The sequence below is a fragment of the Astyanax mexicanus genome, chromosome 14 (assembly GCF_023375975.1).
Source record: "Astyanax mexicanus isolate ESR-SI-001 chromosome 14, AstMex3_surface, whole genome shotgun sequence".
In the NCBI taxonomy this organism is placed as follows: Eukaryota; Metazoa; Chordata; class Actinopteri; order Characiformes; family Acestrorhamphidae; genus Astyanax; species Astyanax mexicanus.
The window spans coordinates 10,939,584-10,966,587 of record NC_064421.1 but is presented as its reverse complement, the minus strand read 5'-3'; the positions used below and the strand labels follow the sequence as shown (position 1 = coordinate 10,966,587).

Below are 27,004 nucleotides of genomic sequence, written 5' to 3'. Positions count from 1 at the left end.
GGTCACCGAAGGAGATGCAGAAGCGTGATTCGTCACTGAAGACCACTTTCTGCCAGTCTTCAGCAGTCCACTCGCCGTGTTCTTTGGCCCACTTCAGCCGTTTCTACATTTGTTTCTTGTTCAGCATCGGTTTTACTGCTGGAACGCGAGATTTGAAGCCGAGTTCGCGCAGACGACGGTAAGTGGTTGATCTGGAGACGTCAGCGCCGGTCTGCTTGTTCCACAAGTCGGTGAGCTCGGAAGTGAACTTGAACCGGTTGCTGACTGCGATCTTTCTCAGCTGCTTGTTGTCGCGAGCAGAAGTTTTTCGGACGCCGGAACAGTTGGTGCGCTTGCTGCAGTTTTTTTTGAGAGCTTTGCAGACGGAAGACTGGCTGATGCCGAGCTGCTCAGCAATTTTAGTTTGGGTCAAGCCTTGTTGGCGAAGGGCTTGAATTTGAGCCACTATTCCGGTTGAGAGGTCGCGCTGCTTACCCATGATTGATTTTACAACTTAGAAATTCTACTCAACCCTGACTTTATACTGCACAGTGAACACTCTTCACAGAAAACAAAAATTCGAGCATTTATTCTAATTCAATGAAACGGTTTCTCCATTATTCTAATTCAATAAAACAACAGTGTCACAGTTAAATGGCCTAAATGGGCCTTTTGGAAAGCTCAGCTGAGCAAATTTTTTTCCAGGTAACGAGTTCTGTGATTAGTCTAACGACTAGGACAGGTGCGGTGAACACCTGATTTGCTTTCTGCACAAAAAATGCATTCAAAGAATTTCATGATTGCACTATTTCAAATTATTCTAATTCGTTGACCAGCACCTGTAATACTAGATTCGCATGAGAAGAGCTTTGAAGATGTGTTACTACTACTACTACTACTACTACTACTACTTCCACTACTACTAATAATAATAACAACACATTGATGATTTGTATGTTTAGTTTAATATTAATATGTGATTGAGTAAAGAACACTTAACATCCTGTCTGATAACATGAAGCAGGATAAAATATCTCTAGAAGTCATTGACATATATCAGTCTAGAAAAGGTTACAAAGTCATCTATAAGCCTTTGGGACTTTAGCAGACCACAGTTAGGGCTATTATTCATAATTGGAGAAAGCATGCAACAGTGGTCAAAAAGCCATTCAAAATGACTCCAAAAGGGCATGAACAACTCATCTAGGAGACCACCTCATCTAGGAGACCACAACCTTTGCACATCTTCCAAATTTTACACTCTGCGCAAAGTGCGTTGTGATGCTCATTGCTATCTTACACCCCGTCAACAGTCTATTTTCACACCTTAGTGCTTGTGAATATATCCACACCAATTATTGTATTATTGTATCGTATTGCTATCTTGACAATGGAAAACACAGGTGCACCACTGACTGATTAGAACACTCACAACAGTCAACTGTCAGACGTTTGTTGGTATCTTGGGATGCAGGTACGCCATACGCACCTACCACTTGTCACACACACACACACACACACACACACACACATGCACTAAAGAGCACAAACCAAACTTTTCAATCAACAATAAACAGAAAACTAAATTAAGTAACATAACTGTTCCTGTAAATGACCTGCTCGCGTACCTTCACGGCGGGAACGAGCAGATCATTTTCCTCTTCTGAGAAGCGTTGCACTGTTAAAATAGCAATCCGCCAAAGTCAGAACACAGATGCCTGAAAGGTGTAAAAGAGGCCACCAAAAGTAGTGGACAGATTATATATGTCCAATATCATTTATTTCACGCTAATCTTGAACATATGGAGATATCTGGAGTGCATTATTATTAGTATCATTACATTCCAGATCATTGACTTCTGATACAAATCGAATAAAATTCTTGTATTGTTTTTATTTTTTAAATATCTCAGTTAGGGGTGTGTCATTTTGTATGTAAAAAAATTGTTTCTTTTTTGTGGTGTATTCTTGAAATATATATATATATTTTTTATTCAGTGTTTTGTCATATCACCAAGAGTATCAGTATACAAAATACCAAATATGAAATATCACAATATTATTTTAGGGCCATATCACCCATCCCTACAGGAAGCACAGGCAGGCAGCCTTTAGCTTTAAAACAAAATATATCGTCAAATTGTTCGTTCATGACGCATCATGTTGCCCCCATAGGAATTACATTAACAAATACCTTGTAGAACTTTCTCTGCTCTGAGGCATCTGGAACAAGAGAACATCTTTAAAGTAAAGCTCGCATCCACTCTACCCTCTCTATAATAAACTGCAGACAAAGCACTGAGGCAGGCAGAGGCAGTGGAACAGCTCATTATCACTTGTCTCACCGGACAATGAGTCAACAAGATGTGCGAAGATCCACCACTCCTCCGCTTTAAATCAAAAACCAGAAGATACCTGAGGGTTCGTCCAAAAACGGCTCAGACTGTTGAGAGGACCACCGAGAGAGATCTGCTGGACCTGACCATGGCCATCGGGGCAAACACACGGTTTGGGCATTGTAAAAAAGACAGCACGGTGCTCAGAGTCTGTCATTAGGCTGCGATTTGGTGCTCGTAGGTGCGTCACACTCACGCAGTCACGCCGGAGACGGAGTGACTCACGAACACCCTGAAGGGTCCGGATTCTGCCTGGTCCTGCGTAAGAGTGAACTATAATGTGCACACGGGGGCCGTGACTCAACCCTCCTCTCACCAAGCGGCAGCAGAACGAGAGGAGAGAGGAAATGAAAAGTGGAGGGAGGTGTCTGAGGGCCTGAGAGGAGAGTAGCTTGAACAGAAAGATAAGTGCAGTTTATGAGATAATGGACAAAGGGAGAGAGAGAGAGAGAGAGAGAGAGAGAGAGAGAGAGAGAGAGAAAGAAAAGATAATAGAGAAACCTATGCGAGAGAGTGTATATACACACTAGTTGTTTGAGGGTTCTATAGTAGAAGAAATGGTGCTATATAGAGCCTGCACCAAAAGAAAGGTGAGATATGTGATTTTATATGTGATTTTAGTTTATTTGCGTCATTACAGAAAAGTGGGATCTGAAGACAGAATAATTTAATAATCTTTATTTGGTCTGGACTTTAGGACTCTTCAGTTTGGTCTGAACCAAATTAGCAGGTGTAAAAGAGGCCATCAAAAGAGACGGTCTCTGTCCAGATCTAGTGAACCATGGTCTGGTTTGTCTGAAGTGTGAAAGCACTTTTTGGACTGTTTGGATTTTTGGACCAATTACAAGAAACAAAGGCAGGCAGCGAAATGGAATTTGGCATTTAGAAATACATCGCCACACCTTTTTGAATAGAGCTGAATAACGTTTTTAAAAAACGAATTCTGTGGAGATATAGAAATGTGACAATATAAGCAGAGGTTACACTAGCTGCTGCATTTAAATAAAGGAGGTAGAATTACAGTATATTAGAAAAAAACGTAATTGAAAGTTGTCTGTTTTGCCATTGAAACCTATGGGGATGGGTGGGGTTACACAGCTTTCTGAAACCGAACAGCAGGGGGCGCCCGACCTGTGGTGGCTTCACTTTTAAGAGAAGACGCTCTGTCCAGCTATACACATTCTATGCTCCCAACAAGCTAACAATGCCAGCGAAAGGGGGCAACTACTGCTGGGAATCAAAATCCGATATCAAAAAGGCACCACTCGCAATGTCTCGATATTACCAATTACAGAATGGTCTAAAAAAAATTGGTGCCCGTTTTCGATACTATGCATGAAATATGCATAAACGCACCAAATGTCTCATGCCTCGACTTCTGCAATGCCATACTAACTGTGTAGTAAAACCACTTCAAATGATCCAGTATGCAGCAGCACATCTGGTCTTCAACCAGCCAAAACCTACGGGCACATGTCACCCCACTGCTCATTGAGCTCCATTGGCTACCAGTTGCTGCTCGTATCAAATTCAAAGCTCTTACAATCGCCTACAAGGTGATGACAGAACAGAACAGCTCCTTCCTACCTACACTGATCACTCCTGAAGGCTTACGCTAGCTCCCGGCCGCTGCACTCCTCCAGTGAACGTCGCCTCGCTTTACCAAACAAACATTCACACAAAGCCCACAAATCCAGACTGTTCTCATACAGAGTTCCCCAATGGTGGAACAAACTACCTTCCACCAGATCAGGAGAATCTCTCACTATCTTTAATAAACTACTGAAGACAGAGCTCTTCAAGTAGCACTTACTCTCCTAACACCTCTAGCTAATTACTTTCTACTACCAGATCAGGAGAATCTCTCGCTATCTTTAAGAAACTCCTGAAGACAGAGCTCTTCAAAGAGCACCTACTCTCCTAACACCTCTAACTAACTACCTTCTACTACCAGATCAGGAGAATCTCTCACTATATTTAATAAACTCCTGAAGACAGAGCTCTTCAAAGAGCACTTACTCTCCTAACACCTCTAACTAACTACCTTCTACTACCAGATCAGGAGAATCTCTCGCTATCTTTAATAAACTCCTGAAGACTGAGCTCTTCAAAGAGCACTTACTCACCTCTAACTAACTAACTAACTACTTCTAACCTCATTTCCTTCCTCCCCTCCTTCACTCCTCTATCCCATTATATCCCTTTGACCTCTTTTAGGCCCTATCTAAAGATGTTTTACCTTTAACTTCTTTTACTTTTGTACTTCACTATTGTAAGTCGCTTTGGACAAAAGCGTCTGCCAAAGTAATGTAATGTAAAAATACCAGCATTTAAAAACTATTAAAATTATCATAATTTAAATTACACAAGATCCAAAAGTATGGATGCCTCTCCTGGTGACAGTATGTGAATGAGATTACTCATGTTAGCTGTTAAATAAATATGTGGTGTGAGAATAATTATTGCTTTTTGTATTTTGTTTTTGGTTGCAATTTAGAAAAGATATTGAAAAAAGCAAGAATCATTTGGGTATTAGTACCAAATTCAAGGTACCGTAGAGTGTCTCATCACACTCCAAGTTTGGAAAAGTACATTAAGATCTAAGAGCAACAGATGCTGCCTTTAAGACGACTTATTTTCCATTGACATCCATGCATTTTTAAACAAGACCATGCAAAACCACATGTTGTATGATTTACAAAGGTATAGCTGTGGAAGAAGAGGGTGTAGGTATGGGTCTGAACTGGTCTGATTGCTGTCAAGACATTTCCCTAACAGAAATAGGAATAGGAACAGGGAAACTTTAAGTTAAAAATGCAACGATGACGACCACGTACTGTTGCATGAAAACTATCATCACTGTGCATCATAACACTGAACTGATGACACACAGCGCTATTGTTTTTCATTGCTGATTACTGAGCCTTAAAAGTGAAATACTGATGCTCATACAATTTTTCTGTGCTGTTTTAATCACCGAAAAGAGCTAAAGAGACGCATGTACCATACATCATCGGGATGCGTCTGGAAACGAGTTAAAGTTGAACGTTTTTTTTTATCTATCGCAGAAAAATCTCATTTCACAAAAGCACATTAAATGAAATGATTACAGCAGTGCTGGTATTAAACGCATCAATATTAGACATCAATAAGCTACTTTAGGGTTAGTATCATTCGGATACTCATTAGACGTAAGAGTGCTGTACATCTCGGAGAGAAAGAAGCTAAAAAGAATTGAAAGGAAGAAGAAACAAGAAAAAAATACAAATAAAAGCGATGCCTCACAGCTTCTTTATAAAAACAGCGTCATATCACACGGCAATTGGGACCCATATGTCTGCGTTTAACAATAACAGCAGACCACCATTAAGCTCTGCAGGAAAATTCAATACAAGTGTGTGCCCCAGAGAGCTTAGGAAAACAGATCAACAAGTTCAAACCCATCTGGTGTAAAAGAGAAACCCACCCAATGCATGCACACACACACAAATATATATACACACAAACAGAGGAAATGAAGAAGTAAATGAATGCTCTACACCATATACACACAGCTGCAGGGGGTCTCAGGAGGACTGAGGATGTGCAGAGAAGGTGTGATGGACTGTTGTTCATCAGTATTAAGACTATAATGGCAGAGTTCACGGTGCACAGCCTCTGAGAAATGGACGTCCCTGCAGGCCACCACAACCCAGCCAGATGCTTAGAAATGTAAAACAAAGCACTGTCTCTGTGTGTGTGTGTGTGTGTGTGTGTGTGTGTGTGTGTGTGTGTGTGTGTGTGTGTGTGTGTGTGTGTGTGTCGCTGCATGTGTCTGGACACTTTCTGGACAAAAGATTTCCGTTATTGTAAGAAGATCAGCTAAAAAAACTGGCGATTAATCAAACAATTAAATAAGTAAGTACATAAATATAAAAAAAAATCATCAAATGTTGCTTGTGCAAATTTTTGGATATGAACTGCATACTGCATAGTGTCAAGTCAGAAAAACTAAAATCTAAAACAAAACAAAAACCTAACACATTTTACCAATTGCAAAGAGGCAACTAACTGAAACGCCCTGTCTTTTTAAACCTGGGGGTCCTCCCATGCCAGGACGCACAGCCCCTGTCTGTCCCAGCTGGATCGCATTGGACTGATTGTGCAGCCAGCTGGGACCAGCGTAAACACTCTGCAAACACAGACCCAAAAACTGTGAAGTTATGCGTCTAGAGCCTCATCGGATATCGTTATTTATTTATTTATTTTTTATTATTATTATTATTTTTTTCATATTTTTTGGGTGGTGAAGGGCTGTTTCTGCAAAATAAAAGTATGTTTCAGTTCATATCATTATATATCATTTCAGCATCTGCATTGCAATGTGCAATAGTCACATGTAGGACATGCAATGTAATGTAAGGCAATTTTTTTAGATTTTGCATTTTTTTGCTGTTTGCTCCTACAGGACAAATTGCTCTCATTACTTTCCATGACATAGCTACCAAAAGTAACTTATATCTGCCCTAAATATTTTATTGTATTCCATTTATAGGTTTTTATAGGTATATGTTTGACTAAAATGAACATTGTTGTTTTATTCTATAAACTACGGACAACATTTCTCCCAAATTTCTCCCAAAGAGCATTTATCTGCAGAAAATGAGAAATGGCTGAAATGACAAAAAAGATGCAGAGCTTTCAGACCTTAAATACTGCAAAGTAAACAAGTTCATATTCATAAAGCTTTAAGAGTTCAGAAATCTTCAGAAATAATTGGTGGAATAACCCTGGTTGGTTTTTAATCACAGTTTCACATGTCACATGTCCTTGGCACGTTCTCCTCCACCAGTCTTACACACTGCTTTTGAATACCTTTATGCTAGCTCAGCTTGGTTTGATAGCTTGTGATCATGCATCTTCCTCTTGATTATATTCCAGAGGTTTATAATTTGGTAAAATCAAAGAAACTCATCATTTTTAAGTGCTCTCTTATTTTCTTTTTTTCCAGAGCTTTATATGTGTATGCTATGAATGACACAGAATAACTGTGTATACGAATCTGAATTAAAGACTGATTTGCTAAAGTCTGATTATTTCTTCTCAGTTAAAACAAAAAAAATACATTTATGTGTGTGTCTTTCCTGCGTGCCAACGCATAACATTTCCGAAAGTGTGTGTGTGTGTGTGTGTGTACGTGTGTGAGAAAAGTCTAAGCACATTAGGACTGTAGAAGCAGTCCCTGGAGAATAGCTCAATAACGTCATTAACAGGTCCTTACGACTCTTCTCCAACTCGAACAATTACTTTCCCCCTCACTTTCTCCTGCTCTCTCTCTCCCTCCCTCTCAATCACCCCGGAGGAAACCATCCTTCATCCCTCGCTGCACTTTCTACTTCAGGAGGAGCTCAGAGAAAGTTTAGACAGCCCAGAGTAATTCTAATTAGCTCTGGGTGGCCAGCAACACTTTCACTGCTAGACAAAGGAAAAGTGTACCTGTGTCCACCTTGGACTTGACCCTGGCGAGGTCGATGTGGCGAGGGGGGCGGACGGGTGCGGCGGGCTGCCGGGGGCTGGGTCGCAGACGCTCTGAGAATTTAGTGATTTTGGAGAGCGGAGCGAATATTCCTGAGAGAGAAAAAAAAGAGAGAGATAAACATGGAGGAAAAGAGAGAGAGAGAGTTTTTTTTTTTTTTTAATCAGGGCTGCATGGTAAGGATAAAACCTATCACACCACCAAATACTGAGACTGCTTTATGCCTTAGGGTATAATAACAACACATTAATTGTATGTGTTAATTAAAAAAAATAATAATAATACATTAAAAATACATCAAAGTAATATTTAAAAAAATATATAATAATCTTGATGTGACATGATTAAAGTGCCCTGCAGTATTTGGATCATAATTATTATGCATGTCATGATATACAGTGTTAAGATTTTTTTTTCAGGATACTCAAGGCTAATTTGTAGCATAATTACGCAGAACTGCAGCAGCTAGAGTTTTTATTTTATTATTTATTTATTTTTATTTTTTTAGTACAAATTTGTTATCAGGTTTGTAAACTTTTTTTGTTTGTGTAAACTGGTTTATTTACACACAGAGAAAAAATCAAAGTTTGACAAAATGCATCACAACAAACCATATGTGCCACATACAACATCCTCTATGCCTATTGGCTGGAGCCAAGTCTGCGTTCTGCACTAGTGCATATTTTTGTGTAATTTAAAACCTGGTTTATACCTGGCAACAAAGATGTGTTTCAAAATGAACACAACAATTTAAAGCTCTAGAAAAAAATAGAAGACCACTTAAAAATTATGAGTTTCTTTGATTTTAGCAAATTGAAAACCTCTGGAATATAATCAAGAGGAAGATGAATGATTACAAACCATAAACCAAACTGAACTGCTTGAATGTTTGCACCAGGAGTGGCATAAAGTTATCCAAAAGCAGTGTGTAAGACTGGTGGAGGAGAACATGCCAATATGCATGAAAACTGTGATTAACTGTGATTGTTATTCCACCAAATATTGATTTCTGAACTCTTAAAACTTTATGAATATGAACTTGTTTTCTTTGCATTATTTTATTTGGAATTTGGGAAAAATGTTGTCCGTAGTTTATGGAATAAAAAGCAATGTTCATTTTACTCAACCATAGCAAATATAAAATAGCAAAATCAGAGGAACTGATTCAGAAACTTAAGTGGTCTCTGGTATAAAACTAACACATCATTTCAGAAAAAGAACATCATACTAAATACTGAACGTAAAGCATGGTGGTGGTAGTGTGATGGTCTGGTCCTATTTGGCTGCTTCAGGGACTGAGTAACTTGCTGTAATAGATGGAACCAGAAATTCAGCTGTTTACCAGACAATACTTTAAAAGAATGTCTTAAACCTCAGGTTTAATCGTACTTGGGTTCTGCAGCAGGACAATGACCCAAAGCACACAAACAAGTCCATCTCTGAATGGCTTAAAAAAACAAATGAAAGAGTGGCCTAGTCAAGGTCTGATTGATTGAGATGCTGTGGCATTATCTTAAACAGGCTGTTCATGCCGGAAGGTTGGTTGCAGTATGGTTGAATTAAAACAATTCTGTAAAGATGAGTGGAGCCAAAATTCCTCCACAGAGATGTGAAAGACTCGTTGCCAGTTGTCGGTAAAGCTTAATTGCGGTTTTTGCCGCCAAGGGCAATCATTTTTTCACTTTCTTCCTTTAATAAATGAAATTATCATTTAAAAAAGTGTTTTTTTTAATATTTATCTTTGTCTGATATTTAACTTTGAAAACACAAAAAATTACAGCTTTGGGAAAAAAGGGACCACTTAAAAAAATATGAGTTTCTTTGATTTCAATCAAATTAAAAACCTCTGGAATATAATCAAGAGGAAGATGGATGATCACAAGGCATCAAACCAAGCTGAACTGAAGTTATCCAAAAGCAGTGTGTAAGACTGGTGGAGGAGAACATGCCAAGATGCATGAAAACTGTGATTAAAAACAGGGTTATTCCACCAAATATGTACAAAACTGTAGGAGGCGAATTTCTTTCACAGCACTGTATTAAGTTGAGTAAACAAAAAAAAAAAAAAAAAAAACATTTTTTCCCTTAAATTGGCTCTTTAATCTTCAAACAAAGGACAGCAATCAAAGGTATCCTGTCCGTTACGCGCTGTAGTGAAATATCTGCAGGTGTACCGTGTTTGACAGGGCAAGTGAAGTATTGGACTCCTGCCACTGATCCATCATTCTTTCCCTCCGGCTGCTGAAGCTCCACTCCAGCCCACAGGCCACCGGCGAACTCTGTGCTGCCGCAGAACCGCAGCGTGCCCACCTGAATACACCCACACAGAGAGACACGCACACACAAACCATGAGAGAGGAATTATAAAAAAGAACTTCACTCCCTAATTCGTGAAAGCGTTACAGGGACCACAGACGTGGAGTACTTACTGAAATACTCCAGCAAACAGAGGGAGGGTCCGCAGGGAGCCGGCAGTGAAATAGTTTTCTAGTCATGCGGGGTCGAGGCAAGATAATGCTCCTTCAATAGACCTGTTTCATGCTTTCTTTATCATGCCTCGTCCTCCAGAGAGCAATGAAAAGTGATTACTTCTTTATTCCAGACACATTCTCGCACGCTCTCGCGCGCGCAGTGGCGTATATTTAGGCCAGAGCAGCCGGCCGCAAGAGAGCAGGGCATGTTTCCGCGCGCCTACATTCATAAACACGCAAATGAGCTCGGATAAAAATAACGTTAAAAGTAAAATAGAGATCAAAGGGAGCGGGTGGCACCGAAGCGCCCCGGCAATAATGGGGTTTTGATTAGCCAATCTGCAGATTCTCACTGCTCAGCGCACTTTACTCCCAGTGTGCTGCGGGATTTCATTAATGGCTTCTTCGTGTGTTCAGTGTGGGTCTGTGTTCAGTGTGTGTGTTCAGAGTGTGTGTGTGTGTGTGCGCGCATAGGCCGGGACTTAAAGGAGTTATTCTGCAAGGACAATGCAAATTAAGGAGCCGTCCACAACCCAATCAGTCAGCTCCTCTTTGCTCCTCCTTCTGTCCTCATTTAGACTAACGCAGCCAGAGAGGAAGAGAACCGCAGTGACTGGGTGGTAATCAGAGCTGGACAATATATCGATATTTTATCGTATTGTAATACATTTTCGTATCGTATCGACCATACGCCTATCGAGGATAATACCAGTACTTAAAGAACACTGAACCAACTGTACATGTCAAAATCCTGTTTAATTAAATCACCCGATTTTTGAAGAATATGCCACATCTGTCACTACTGGTGCATTTTGGCCATGAGTCAAACCACAATAAATACCGTGTATATCATAAGATTATCTTCAACTTCATTTATTCTGTTATTTCTTCTGTTTTACCTTTTAATATTGGTGTTATTTTAGCTACTAAATTTTAGTCCTCATTTTTTTATTCGTCCTAATATATATATATTTTTATCTCTTTATTTTATTGCTTTCAGTCTGTCCATCCTTTTCTTCTAAACTATTTTATTTGTTCTTAATTAAATCTTTTTTTTTTTTTTTTGCTTGTTTTTCTTATGCTTTTGCCATTAATTTTTTATTGCTTTGTTTATGAAGTTCCTTATTTTAGGAAAGGAAGGCAGGAAGGAATAAGGAAGGAAGAAGGCAGGAAGAAAGTAAGGAAGAAAGGCAGGCAGGGTGGAAGGGAGGAAGAAAGAAGACAAGCAGGCAGGCAAGCAAGAAGAAGACAGAAAGGAAGAAAAGAAGGAAGACGGGAAGGAAGGAAGGAAGGAAGGAAGGAAGGAAGGAAGGAAGGACGGAAGGCAGGAAGGAAGGAAGGAGGGCAGAAGGGAAAGAATGAAGGAACGAAGGAAGGAAGGAGGAAGAAAGGAAGAAGGGAAAGAATGAAGGAAGGAATGAAGGAAGGAAGGGAGGAAGAAAAGAATGTAGAAAGGAAAGAATGAAGGAATTAAGGAAGGAATGAAGAAAGGCAGAAGGGAAGGAAGAAAGGGAGAAGAAAGGAAGGAAGGGTAGAAGGAAGGAAGGAAGGAAAAAGGGAAGGAAGGGAGGAAGGAAGGAAAGAAAAAAAAATATCTTAAATTTGTTTTGGGCCACAATTAAGTTTCAGGAGTACCCCAGCAGTCAAAAGTTTTAAAACACCCCATTTTCCTTTTTTTTTTTTTAATTAAAATCTTAAATAACCTGAAGTGGTACAGTGAAGTCCAGTGACCTCACATGGATCAAAAGTAATAAGGAAACTAGCCAAAGGGTGGTAAAATAACAAAACAAACTAGAAAAGGCAAAGTTCGTGAACGAACTTTAAGTTGGCTTGGAAAAGTACGCTAATAACGTTGAAAAGTTAAAATGGTTGCTAAGTGGTTGCTAGGCAGTTGTGATCATTTCTAAAGTGGTTGCTAAGCGTTTGCTAGGCAGTTGCTAACGTTTTCCAGGTGGTTGTTAAGGTGTTGCTAAGCGGATGCTAGGCAGTTGCTAACGTATTCCACATGGTTGCTAAGTGGTTGCTAGGTGGTTGCTAAGCAGTTGCTAATGTTTTCCAAGTGGTGGCTAAAGTGTAGCTAACTGGTTGCTAGGCAGTTGCTATCATTTCTAAAGTGGTTGCTAAGCGGCTGCTAGGCAGTTGCTAACATATATTCCACATGGTCGCTAAATGGTTGCTAGGCAGTTGCTAACATTTTCCAGGTGGTTGCTAAGATGTTGTTAAGTGGTTGCTAGGCAGTTGCTAACATTTTCCTAGTGGTTGCTAAGGTGTTGCTAAGCAGTTGCTAGGCAGTTGCTATCATTTCTAAAGTGGTTGCTAAGTGGTTGCTAGGCAGTTGCTAACATTTTCCTAGTGGTTGCTAAGTGGTGGCTAAGTAGTTGCTAGGCAGTTGCTTTCATTTCTAAAGTGGTTGCTAAGCTGTTGCTAGGCAGTTTCTAATGTTTTCCAGGTGGTTGCTAAGATGTTGTTAAGTGGTTGCTAGGCAGCTGCCATAATTTCTAAAGTGGTTGCTAGGCAGTTGCTAACGTTTTCCTAGTGGTTGCTAAGGTGTTGCTAAGCAGATGCTATAATTTCTAAAGTGGTTGCTAAGTGGTTGCTAGGCAGTTGCTAACATTTTCCTAGTGGTTGCTAAGTGGTGGCTAAGTAGTTGCTAGGCAGTTGCTTTCATTTCTAAAGTGGTTGCTAAGTGGTTGCTAGGAAATTGCTAATGTATTCCAGGTGGTGTTCTAAGTGGTTGCTAGGCAGTTGCTAACATTTTCCAGGTGGTTGCTAAGGTGTTGCTAAGTGGTTGCTAGGCAGTTGCTAACGTTTTCCAGGTGGTTGCTAAGGTGTTGCTAAGCGGTTGCTAGGCAGTTGCTAAGCAATTGCTAACGTTTTCCAGGTGGTGGCTAAAGTGTAGCTAACTGGTTGCTAGGCAGTTGCTATCTTTTCTAAAATGGTTGCTAAGAGGTTGCTAGGCAGTTGCTAACATATTCCACATGGTTGCTAAGTGGTTGCTAGGCAGTTGTGATCATTTCTAAAGTGGTTGCTAAGCAGTTGCTAGGCAGTTGCTAACGTTTTCCAGGTGGTTGCTAAGGTGTTGCTAAGCGGTTGCTAGGCAGTTGCTAACATATTCCACATGGTTGCTAAGTGAGTTGCTAACGTTTTCCAGGTGGTTGCTAAGGTGTTGTTAACTGGTTTCTAGGCATTTGCTAACTATTCCACATGGTTGCTAAGTGGTTGCTAGGCAGTTGCTAACGTTTTCCAGGTGGTTGCTAAGGTGGTTGCTAAGGTGTTGATAAGTGGTTGCTAAGCCCTGGCTGGGGTGCCGGGGTGTCCAAACTTTTGACTGATAGCTGCTCCATACAGCAGCTCCTCCATACACTCACAGTACTGGAAGAGCAGGGGAGAGAAGGGGTTCCGTGCGCAGAGCCGCTGGTGTGCGAGTTAGAACTTTGGGCCCCCCATTCATTTCTATAGGAAAAAAAAAGTCTAAAGTCTAAAGAATCGCATAGTTTGGATTGTAAAGTATCTTTGGTTTCTTGCTATTTAAGGTGCTATTTAATATAACTTTATTCTTTAACTATAACTTTATTCATGGCATCAGATTTTACGGTAAGCCTTACACTCCGCATGAAGAAGCCTGTGGGAAGCTATGCTCTACAAAATCCCATCCACTCACCAGAAGATCTCCTGCCCTTGGCTATAACTTCACCCTGGGAATAAATATCCCAAACAGGAGCGAAGATAAGGTGCAGCCCTGCCAAATATCAACACTGAACCACAGCTCTGATACTGATGGTGCTGAAGAACTGACTGGCTCACTTAGAGACCACAGCACCCCATACTTCCAGAGCACCTCCTACTCTGACTGTGAAATAATGGACCAGCAATGTAATTGGCCTGCACTCTCAGCAGCAAAAGTCATTTCAAGTCATTTAGCTATATACTTTCTACGGCTATTTGTGATTGTGTTTGTTGGGAGCCAAATCAACAATGCCAGCACTACTGCACTAGTTTTCTTTCTGTTATTCTGCGAATGATGGATGAGCACTTTTTTGTAACACACTGAAGTCAACAGCTGGTTTGAGATGTCAGAGTAATTTCTGTCCAGGTGAACGCGCTGCAGGACACAGCTTCCAACACAGTGAGAAAAGTGAAGCCAGTCAGCCAGCCAGACACTTCCTTCCAAACTACCACTAACACAACGTTATTGGACACTGGAACGCACTTGGAGTAGAACTTTGGCCGACATCACACTGAGAGATGGAAGAGCAGAAGCGGGAAGGGCGCCCAGTGAGAGGCCAATAACAGTCTCTTATACTGCAGGCAATGGATGAACTCACCATCCTTAATGAAAGGGTCAATGGAGCCTTTATTGTTCTCTCAACAAAAGTTTAGAGAACGGAAACTGTCCTAGCTAGCAAGTCAATACAGGCCACTGCTAGACCAGATACAAATAATGCAATCTTTTTATGTATTTATTTATCTTCATTAGTGTGTATGCACTTGATGTATGCAGAGAATATACAGCTCTGGAAAAAATAAGAGGAAGATGGATGATCACAAGCCATCAAACAAAGCTGAACTGCTTGAATTTTTGCACCAGGAGTAAAGGCATAAAAGTATCCAAAAGCAGTGTGTAAGACTGGTGGAGGAGAACACGCCAAGATGCATAAAAACTGTGATTAAAAACCACTAGTGTTATTCCACCAAATACTGATTTCTGAACATTTAAAACATGTTTTCTTTGCTTTGTTTGAGGTCTGAAAGCTCTGCATCTTTTTTTGTTATTTCAGCCATTTCTCATTTTCTGCAAAGCCTAGTATGATGATGATGATCCGTGCAGAGACTCAAGAGAACTCCAGACAAACTCCAGTCCAAATAAGTTTTTTTAATACAGTACAGGCCAAAAGTTTGGATACACCTTCTCATTCAATGCGTTTTTTATTTATTTTCATGACTATTTACATTGTAGATTCTCACTGAAGCATCAAAACTATGACTGAAAACATGTGGAGTTTTATGTACTTAACAAAAAATGAGCTGTCCTCCACAGTCACCGGACCTGAACCCAATCCAGATGGTTTGGGGTGAGCTGGAGCTCAGAGTGAAGAAGGCAAAGGGCCAACAAGTGCTAATAAACACCTCTGGGAACTCATTCCTTCAAGACTGTTGGAAAACCATTTCAGGTGGCCACCTCTTGAAACTCATTGAGAGAATGATGCCAAGAGTGTGCAAAGCAGCAATCAGAGGAAAGAGTGGCCTTTTTGAAGAAACTAGTATATAAAACATGTTTTCAGTTATTTCAGCTTTTTTTGTTAAGTATAAAACTCCACATGTGTTCATTCATAGTTTTGATGCCTTCAGTGAGAATCTACAATGTAAATAGTCATGAAAATAAAGAAAAGGTATAAAAAAGAGAAGGTATGTCCAAACTTTTGGCCTGTACTGTACATTCTAATAAAATACATTCATTTTCAATGAGCATATATGCAGATGAAACACCAGGGAGCCTAGTGAGTCCAAAATTTTGTAACATTAACATTTTATCTTAACATTATAGTCATCATGGCTTTTAGAAAAATGTGTTTTTGTCCTTAATTGCATTTTTTTCATCTAACATTACTTTTACTTTTATACTTTAAGCAGTTTTAAAACCGCTGTGGGACTAACAAACGTTTATCTTATCTCATCTTATCTTTTTTCATCTCACTGTATCTAACATAATTTATGTTGTCTTGCCATGAGTATGCTGACAAGTGTTCAGTTTCACTGAAGGAGGAATCATGCTTTCTCCTTCCTCAGAGTTAAAGATCAGTTCCATTTCAAGTATGATGTCTGCGGCTCATTTTATCATAATGTCATCTGCTTCTTCACTGCCGGATGAGTACCTTTAAGCAACCCATTACAACATCCTTCATCTTCAACATCTGTACTCACAATCTTTTGAGTCTTTTTTACTGCAGATTGTGGTAATAACACATAACCCAGTCGTTCCATGTACTGCTTTGGCTGAGAAAATGAGAAAATATGATATTGGTATTGTTCTGAAGCTGATCAAATGCACTGGATTTGGGGATTTTGGCAGCGGGAGAGGTGGAGAAATCATGTCTGGACAGAATATCAAAAGTATCTCTATTCATCCACTCCTTTTGTGGCATTGTATTATGTTCAGTAAAGAATGATGTGGAATTACTCTCCTAACATCTCTAAAAAAATTTCTAATCACATTTCTTTCTCTCCCTCTTTCCTCATATATCCCACTATCCCTGTTGGCCTCCTTTAAGCCCTGTTTTTTTTTATTTATTTTTTTATGTCCCCTATTGCTAAATGTACATCATTAACCCTTTGAACCCTAGGCTGTTTTGGTGTGTTATAAATGCATATATATATGCACTGTATATGTTTATATATATAAAATTTTGACCAAAACATGTCCAGTTGCAGAAAAAAAAAAAAATAATAATAATAATAATAATAATAATAATAATATCTATATCTCTATATATATATATATATATATATATATATATATATATATATATATATATATATATATATATATATATATATATATATAAACTGTATATGTTTTCTTTGTCTGATATTAAAATGGGTTTGTTAATCTGAAAATGTAAGTATGTTAAACAAAAAAAAAAATTCACAGCATAAAGCTATGGTCTGTTTTATATATATATATACAGTGAGTCCAAGAAGTATTTGATCCCTTGCTGATTTTCTTCGTTGGCCCACTAATAAAGACATGATCATTCTATACTTTTAATGGTAGATGTATTCTTACATGGAGAGACAGAATATTAAAAAGAAAATCCAGAAAATTAAATCTAAGGAATATATATTAATTGATTTGTATTTCATGGAGTGAAATAAGTATTTGATCCCTTAGTATTCATTAGCAGTTCTGGCTTTTACAGACCAGTTAGACACTCCCAATCAACTTGTTACCTGACCTGAAGCCACCTGTTCTCACTAATCACTTGTGTGAAAAACACCTGTCCACAGAATCAGACAGATCACACAGATTTCAAGTCTCCAACATGGGTAAAACCAAAGAGCTGTCACAGGACCTCAGAGTCAGAATTGTTAACCTTCACAAAGCTGGAATGGGCTACAAAAAGATTAGTAAGGTGTTGGATGTGAAAGTAACAACTATTGGTGCAATTATCAGAAAGTTTAAAGAGTATAACATGACAATCAACAGACCTCGGCCCGGTGCTCCAAAGAAGATTTCGCCTCGTGGGGTGGCAATGATGCTGAGAACGGTCAGAAATCGTCCTGCAACCACTCGGCAGGAGTTAGCAAATGACCTGAAGGCAGCTGGGACCACAGTTTGCAAGGAAACAATTGGCAACACTTTGCGCAACAATGGATTCACATCCTGCAGTGCCCGAAAGGTACCCCTGCTGAAGAGAGCACATGTGGAGGCGCGCCTCAAGTATGCCAATGATCATTTGAAAGATGAACCAAGTTATTGGGAGAAGGTTTTGTGGTCAGACGAGACCAAAATTGAACTTTTTGGCCTCAACTCCACCCGCCATGTGTGGAGGAAGAAAAATGCTGCCTATGACCCCAAGAACACTGTGCCCACCGTCAAGCATGGAGGTGGAAGCATAATGTTTTGGGGGTGTTTCTCTGCCAAGGGTACAGGGCTACTTCACCGCATCACTGGGAAGATGGATGGAGCCATGTACCGCACAATCCTGAGGGACAACCTCCTCCCCTCTGCCAGGGATCTGAAAATGGGCCGTGGTTGGGTCTTCCAACATGATAACGACCCTAAACATACAGCAAAGGCAACAAAGGATTGGCTCAAGAAAAATCACATTAAGGTCATGGAGTGGCCCAGCCAGTCGCCAGACCTCAATCCGATCGAAAATCTATGGAGGGAGCTGAAGGTCAGAGTTGCCAAGCGACAGCCCACCAACCTTCATGATTTAGAGAGGATCTGCAAAGAAGAGTGGGCCAAAATTCCCCCTGGTGTGTGTGCTAAACTTGTGGTTAACTACAACAAACGTCTCACCGCTGTGCTTGCAAACAAAGGCTTTGCCACTAAGTATTGAGTGTGTTTGGCAAGAGGGATCAAATACTTATTTTCCTCATTGAAATACAAATTAATTAAAAAATATTCTTTAAAATTATATTCTGGATTTTTGTCTTGATATTCTGTCTCTCCATGTTAGAATATATCTACCATTAAAAGTGCAGAAGGATAGTGTCTTTATTAGTGGGCAAACAAAGAAAATCAGCAAGGGATCAAATACTTCTTGGACTCACTGTATATATATATATATATATAAAACAGACCATATATATATATATATATATATATATATATATATACATATATATATATATGTATATATACATATATACATATATATATATATATGTATATATATATATATATATATATATATATATATATATATATATATATATATATATATATATATATATATATATATATACGTATATATATATATATAAACAGACATGTTAGAACATTTCATGTTCATTTTCATGACACATTATAAGAAACAGACTGCAAACAGTTCATGTCTACAGTTATAACAGAAGGGGCAGAGAGAGTAGTACCTTCTGACCAGCGATGATAACTTTGTCACCGAGGCAGATGCCCATGCTGGAGAGCTGTGAGCGGGCCTTTTCTGTGAGGAGGCTCAGAGGTCGCCCCGGCAGGACGGGCAGCGGGGCGCTGGGTCTTGGCAGCGCCTCCCGCAACAGAGTCCGCAACTCCTTGGCCTGAGCTGCAGCGTCTGCCATCTCCAGAGGCATGTCCAGAGGCTCTGGAACAACATCTGCAGGACACTGACCCTTATCGTTCTGCACAAAGACCATAAAACAAAGGTGTTGAGGAGCTTCAATAGACATCAAACAGAGATGATCTAAGAAATCATCTAAGAAACTGGTAGGCTGGCAACCAGCAGACAATTTTCAGAGCCCTTATTTGCAATATAGCTAGCATTATAAAAAAAAATAAATATATGTATAAATTCACAAACATTATATGGACTAGGGGTGTGCCATATCGTATCGTACCAATAAGACAGCCAACATTTTTGAATATCGTGAACAATATTATACCCTGAAATATTGAGCAATATGACCCACCCCTAATTATCACATCAGGGTACTACTTTTTTGCTGTTTTTAGCAAAAGAAAAATTCACACTGTTCTCATTCCCCATTAAATATCTACTAGAGAGAGATTATATCTCTCCAGTATCATTTATTTTACTTTAATTCTGGATATATGGAGATAATTGGATTGCATTATTGTATCATTATTAGTATCATGACATTCTAGATCATTGAGTTCTGTTACAAATCTGATATAATTCTTGTATTTTTTAATATCTCAGTTATGTGTGTGCAACATGTATGCAATAATAAAATGTAATTTTCATTTTGTTGCAGTAGTTCAATCTTGAATTTATTTATTTTAAATTCAGTGTTTGTCATATCGCCAAGACTATAGTTATAGCGAAAATGCTATGAAGTATTTGTGAAATTATTTTTGGGTCATATTGCCCACCCCTAATATGGACAAAGTATTTGGACACATGCTCATTCTTTGTTCCTTCATAAATCTATGGAAGTTGTTTTTTTTTTGTCTAGATTTTAGAGCACTGCTGTCAATCAGGATTTGATTGAATTCAGTGAAAAGAGATTTTGTAAAATCTTGGTTTTAGATGATCACCACCAAAAATGTTGGATGGAGCACCAACTATCATTCCAGAGAACACAGATTTACTGCTTCAGAGCTCAATGCTGGGGGCTTAATACCCCTGTAGGGCAATAAAAATGCATTAGTCATGGTGCCAATAGATTTATTTTTTTTTTTTACATACATTTATTTCTATTTTCTCCTTATTCATTTAAACAAACTGTCCCATCCATTTATTTAGCTGCTGCTCAGCCGTATATCCCCCTATATCACTAGTGATGCCAAAACACAAGACTAGCATGTGCCTCCTCTGACACATGTAAAGTCAGCCACCGCCTCTTTTTGAACTGCAGAGTAGCATCACAGCGCACTCGGAGGAAAGCGCAGCCACTTGGTTCCAATACATCAGCTCACAGATGCCTCGTGCTGATCGACATCACCATAGGAGTGATGTGGGGAGAGAGTGCCATCTACCCACCCAGAGAGAGAGAGAGCAAGGCAAATTGCATTCTCTCGGGGCTACGGCAGCTGATGGCAAGCTGCATGACTGGGATTCGAACCATCAATCTCCCGATCATGGTAGCAGCAATTTAGACGACAGCAATTTTAAACGTTTTTTAAAAGTTTTGTAGCGTATTTATAAAATCCAAATAACAACAATGCCAACTAGAGATTGCTTTTATTTTTTTAACAGAACAATAAATAAACCACTGTCTACCAGTAATCTTTACATGTTAACTAATAATCACAAATCATACTGTGCTTTTGCAAATTGATACAGTTTTGCAAAACAAAATATCATGATATTTTGATACATATCTATAGTTTCTTACACTCCTCCTGTGGCCCAGTAATAAGTGGCATTCCTTCCCAGTGCAGTGCAGCACAGAACTCAATTAAACTGGCTTCTTCATTATTAGGTTGATAGCAGAGGTAATTGCCTAAATACTGGACACTCCCCACTCTTCCCTACGCCTCATCCCACAATGCATCCTGACAGGTCCGTCGCCGGGGCCAGACGGCTGAGTTGGCCGGCAGTAATGTGTCGAGCTTGATGTTAATTGGGTGACGAGATTAAGCCTCACACTCGGAGAGAACCCACGGGCAGAGGCAAGGAAAGACACACACACAGAGTTACAGTTGACTGGCTATTGCTGCAGCCCAAACCCTAACAGCCGTTAAACACGAGGCAGTGTGCAGTCATTCAGCCAGAGTCGGCCATTTCCGGGGGAAAAGGGCCATTTAGGGCTCCTCCTCTCCACAGAGAAGAGGTTGAAGGAGGCTTTGCGCACTTATTTCTTTCAGGAGGATGCTCTTGTCCGTCCTTACACCCAATGCAAATGCACTGCTCGGGATAAAGGGAGCGTATTCAATTTGCAGGGGTATGATATAAATAAAAGCCCTAGCCACAGGGTGATGTCCTCCTGCACATTGCTCTATACATCAAGAGCAGGAGCTCCTGGTGGAGCATTTACAAAACACGGTTGCTAAGGAGATCCTTCTTTCACAGTGTCCCTTTTCGCACAAAGCTGCAAATTGCAAGGAGATGTTTGCCTATAAACACACACACACACACACACACACACACACTCTCAAATACAGTACACACACTCATATACAGCGCACACACTCATATACAGCGCACACAGGGCATAGCTATAAAGTAAACAGCATTTACTTTGATGTTTTTCTGCAATTTATCAGAAAAGCAGCAGGGAGACACAATAAATTGTTTTTTTTTGCTTTTATTATCGCAATACGAGTTTTCACAATGAACACCCTGAAACACATGCAATAAAGCCGTAAATAACATAACAATAACAAACTTAAATGTAATATATATACACTAACATGCCAAATCTCATAGGACAGGACCTAGTATTGTGTCCATTGACTTTTGCCTCACTGCATAGGCCTCCTTTTAAATGATTTTAAGGATGATCAAAATTATTATTTGCCCATATTATACACTCCAAGAGCTGACCATATTTCTTAATGGTATGTATGGAACAAACAGGGTTATTCCACCAAATATTGATTTCTGAACCCTTAAAACTTTATGAATATGAACTTGTTTTCATTGCATTATTTGAGGTCTGAAACCTCTACACCTTTTTTGTTATTTCAGCCATTTCTCATTTTCTGTAAATAAATGCTCTAAATGACAATATTTCTATTTGGAATTTGGGAGAAATGTTGTCTGTAGTTTATAGAATAAAACAACAATGTTCAAAACACTCACACAAAGCAATCCAGACTGTTCTCATACAGAGTTCCCCAATGGTGGAACAAACTACCTACTACTACCAGATCAGGAGAATCTCTCACTATCTTTAATAAACTCCTGAAGACAGAGCTCTTCAAATAGCACTTACTCTCCTAACACCTCTAACTAACTACCTTCTACTACCAGATCAGGAGAATCTCTCACTATCTTTAATAAACTCCTGAAGACAGAGCTCTTCAAAGAGCACTTACTCTCTTAACACCTCTAACACCTCTAACATACTTCTAACCTCATTTCCTTCTTCCCCTCCTTCACTTCTCTATCCCTTTATTTCCCTTCGACCTCCTTTAAGCCCTTTCTAAAATGGTTTATCTTAATTCCTATTATTTTTGTACTTGACTTTTGTAAGTTGCTTTGGACAAAAGCGTCTGCCAAATGTAATGTAATTTTACTCAAACATATACCTATAAATAGCAAAATCAGACAAACTGATTCAGAAACTGAAGTGGTCTCTTAATTTTCTCCAAACTTAAAAATGTTTAAAAAAAAAAACAAAATACAAAATTTAATTGACCTCTTCTCTGAGATGCAGTTAACTTGCAGTTTCTGAGATGGGCAACTCTGATGAAAGATAAGTAACTCTTGCTTTTTTTTATTTTCCTGGGGAAGGCCTGATGAGAGCCAGTTTCATCATAATGGTTTTGATGGTCTTTGTTACTGTATTTAAAAATACTTTCAAAGTTTTTCTTAAAGTATTTCTTTACTTAGTTGAGAAGTTTTTGTCATCATAGGGATTAGAACATTACTCAAATAGAGCTATTCACTGTATACCTGTAACTCTACCTCTTTACAACTTTACCTTTAACTGATGCTCTCAAACACATTAAAAAGGCAAATTTAAGTAATTAACTCTTGACGAGTTTAGCACAGCTGTTAACTGAAATCCCGCCAAGATGTGCAAAGCTGTCTCTATCTAAGCAAGAGCTGCTACTTTGAAGAATGTTTAATATAAAACATATTTTGGTTTGTTTAACTCTTTTTTCGTTTATTAAATAACTCCATATGTTTTTTGTTTTCTTTTATTGTTTACTGTTCTATATGTGGACAAACCAGAGACTGTAAAAAAAGATGGACGTTGTGTCGCCGTTCCCATTCATTCAATGAAAATGAAGCCAAATCTTCCGCCATGTTGGCGATCCTGACACCCGATTCTGCGCAGTAGAGACCAGAGGAGGGAGAAAGGCTGTGGAGAGACAGCCTACTCATTTAAATAACCCCGCCCCTGAGGGCTGCCTCGCGGTCACAGGCTGCAGAGCGGAGCAGAGCGGAACTGATGGTCTGTTATCGGTCCCGCCCATAACCATAACCTTTTTACAATAACCACACCTTTTTTGAATAGAGCTGATTAACGTTTTTAAAAAGCGAATTCTGTGGGGATAAAAAAATTTACAATATAAGCAGAGGTTACACTAGCAGTTACATTTAAATAAAGGAGGTAGAAATACAGTATATTAGAAAAAACCTAAGGTTACACAGCTTTCTGCAACCGAACAGCAGGGGGCGCCCGACCTGTGGTGGCTTCACTTTTGAGAGACGATGCTCTGTCCAGCTATACACAGTCTATGGGACAAACATACAAATAAACACAACAGTCGATAGCACGATTATCAAATATTATTGAGGTCATGTTCATTTAATGCATGACAAATAAAAAAAAGCAATTATTGTGAAAGGCCTAACTTCAGTACATAGTTTTAAAGCACTATTTGGAAATAATAGCTCATGTGCATAAAGCATCCTTAGCAGTATCAGTATCACAAAGACCATGATCACGATAACCATTACCAAACGATACGTCGTGCAGCCCTAGTTTTTTTAGGTCTTTTTTTTATTTTTTTGGTAATTTGAGGACTGTGTTTGGACAGAAGATGGATGGTTGAAGCACTGAGTGACAGATAGATGTGCTGACTTAATATGCCGCCATGCTGACTAACCGTGTCCTTCAGCTCCGGCTTCCAGGCCAGCTGTTCAACCGTGCTGAACTATCGCCAGAACTGCCAAAAAAACTCCTTATCAGCTTAACGGCAGAACGATATGGGAAACGTAGCGTTTTGCGACTGACCTACAGAGAGGTACAGGCTGACCTGAAACGCAGTAGACTGGCGAGCGAAAACATCAAGAAAAATGTGCATTACTCTGTGAACTTCTCTCTCTCTCTCTCTCTCTCTCTCAGTTACACACACACACATACTTGCCCAGACACACTCATTCATCACTCCCCGTGCTCCCTGTGAAAACATCACAGCTTTCTGGTTGGCAAGCTGAAGCTGTTTGCTGTTGGGATGCGATGCCCAGCAGATAAGATCCAACTGAACCGACACAGCGAGAGCCCAAGTCCAACTCCCCGACAGTGTGAACAGGGTTTGAAATGAAACTGCTACTGGCATTTATTATCACAAAGTAATAGAATAACATCCCCAAATCCAACACCACGTCATATTATAGGATTACTTAACCCGAGTGCTGAGCGCAGGGAATACGCTAGCAAATTCTTCCACTCTATTTAGAGAGTGACATTAGGTTATCTGCGACTAATATGAGGCGAGAACGGCCACAGCTATTGATTGAGTCTTCGCATACTGCAGCTGATGATGCACTGAAAACAGGGTCAACGCACTGCAGCACACTGCCAGTCGGAGCTTAATTCAGTTGTGAGTGGAGTAAGAGGCTCTTGAACACTGCCACACTGCCCCCAAGTGGTAACAACCAGCATTGCTGTCTGATAAAAAAAAAATATTTTATTCTATAAACTACAGACAACATTTCTCCCAAATTCCAAATAACAATATTCTCATTTAAAGCATTTATTTGCAGAAAATGAGAAATGGCTGAAATAACAAAAAAGATGCAAATCTTTCAGATCTTAAATAATGCAAAGAATTGTACTTGTATTATACAAGTTTTAAGAGTCCAGAAATCAATATTTGGTGGAATAACCCTGTTTTTTAATCACAGTTTTTATGCATCTTGGCATGTTCTCCTCCACCAGTCTTACACACTGCTTTTGAGTAGCAGTTCAGTTTGGTTTGATGGCTTGTGATCATCAAGCTTCCTATTGATTATATTCCAAAGGTTTTCAATTTAATAAAATCAAAGAAACTCATAATTTTTAAGTGATCTTGTATATATTTTTTTCCAGAGCTATATATGTGTATGATATGAAAGACACAAAATAACTGTGTAAAAGAATCTGATTTGCTATATTCTGCTAGAGTCTAAGCACATTAGGACTGTAGAAGCAGCCCCTGGAGAATAGCTCAATAATGTCATGAACAGGTCCTTAAGACTCTTCTACAAGTCAAACAATTACTTTCTACTTAGGGTTCTCCTCCACCAGTCTTACACACTGCTTTTGGATAAGTTTATGCTACTCACTCCTGGTGCAAAAAAATCAAGTAGTTCAGTTTGGTTTGATGGCTTGTGATCATCCATCTTCCTCTTGATTATATTCCAGACGTTTTCAATTTGCTAAAATCAAACAAACTTATTATTTTTAAGTGCTCTCGGTGGGGTGTGCTAAAAGTTGGGTATGTTAGTGGGAGTGTTAGAAGGTGATGTACTAATGTGATAATGATGTATGCAATAGAGTGGGTGTGTCTGAAGGTCCTGTACACATGCTTCCCTTTTGAAAACACCCACTGTTCTGTTGATACATACATTTGCTGTATTTATTTTATCTTATATGTAATGCATATTTTATGTTTTTAGTTAAGCATAGGCAGTTTAAGACATACTAATGCATCTCAAACAATTTTTTACATAATTAAAAAAATTACTATGTTTCAGTAATTCAGTTCTAATTTTTGCTGACTCCACCCTCAACTCAAATTTTAAAAATGCTAAAAAAATGGGAGTAGTAGTTTGGAAGGGGCACTGGGTGATGTATGGGTTTAGAGGCAGGGCAGGAGGGAGAGCTGATTGGCTGAGCTTCAGCAGAAGCAGTAGTGTGCCTCTGATAGTAGTGAGACCTAGATGGTTGGACATCATCAGGGGGGGGGGGTGTTATTGATTGACTGATATGATTATTGTTATGTGTCTGTGTACCAAAGTACACGGAAACATCCACGCCTATAGCACAGCTGAATCTGAGAGAGTTGAAGCTGCAGAGGCAGAAATGACCACAGTAAAAGTGTTTTTTAAAGGTTAGGAAATGTTTCTAAAAACTTTAAGCAGGACTGGTATGTTTTATTACTTCAAAGGAACACATTTCAGCTACTCATGGAAATAATATGGTTTAGTGGCTCTTTAAGCTGGTAAACCATGTTTTACCAACTTGACAAGTGTAAGCTGACCATGCTGTTCCAAAGCAAAGCTTAGTGACAGCCATAGCAAAAACTCACAAAGTTGAATACATGAAAATCCAGACAAATAAAAAAGTAAAGCGCTCTAAAAGTTCCTGTGACTAGCCTATTAGCTCAGTGTGGTGCTCCATTTGAAAAACCTGCCTCCTGCTGCACCAACCTCACCGTGCTGTAAGTGGCCACCTCTGTAATTTAGGGGTGACTCACTTTCAGGTAATGAGTCAAAGTTGGAGAGGCCGTGTTCAGTAAAGTCCTAAAACAGGACTACAGAGTGCACTTATTACTCAGTCCAGTCAGATGGTCTTGAGCTTTTTATGACAATTTTTTTGGAGTGGTTCTTTTTTTAGATTAAATAAACACTCAACAG

General features: G+C 39.3%; 1 protein-coding gene across 4 annotated transcripts in view; it reads right to left on the bottom strand.

Annotated features, from left to right (window-relative positions):
* Positions 1–27,004, bottom strand: part of zgc:103755 (CAP_GLY domain-containing protein) — a 92,009-nt gene that overhangs the window by 42,992 nt on the left and 22,013 nt on the right. For all 4 annotated transcript variants that reach the window (XM_049464196.1, XM_049464194.1, XM_022673188.2 and 1 more), the window contains exons 7-9: positions 18,960–19,205; positions 10,065–10,200; positions 7,851–7,982 (exon numbers count right to left, since the gene is read on the bottom strand). In XM_049464196.1, coding sequence (XP_049320153.1) covers positions 7,851–7,982; positions 10,065–10,200; positions 18,960–19,205 — 514 coding nt within the window. The remainder of the gene's footprint in view (positions 1–7,850; positions 7,983–10,064; positions 10,201–18,959; positions 19,206–27,004) is intronic.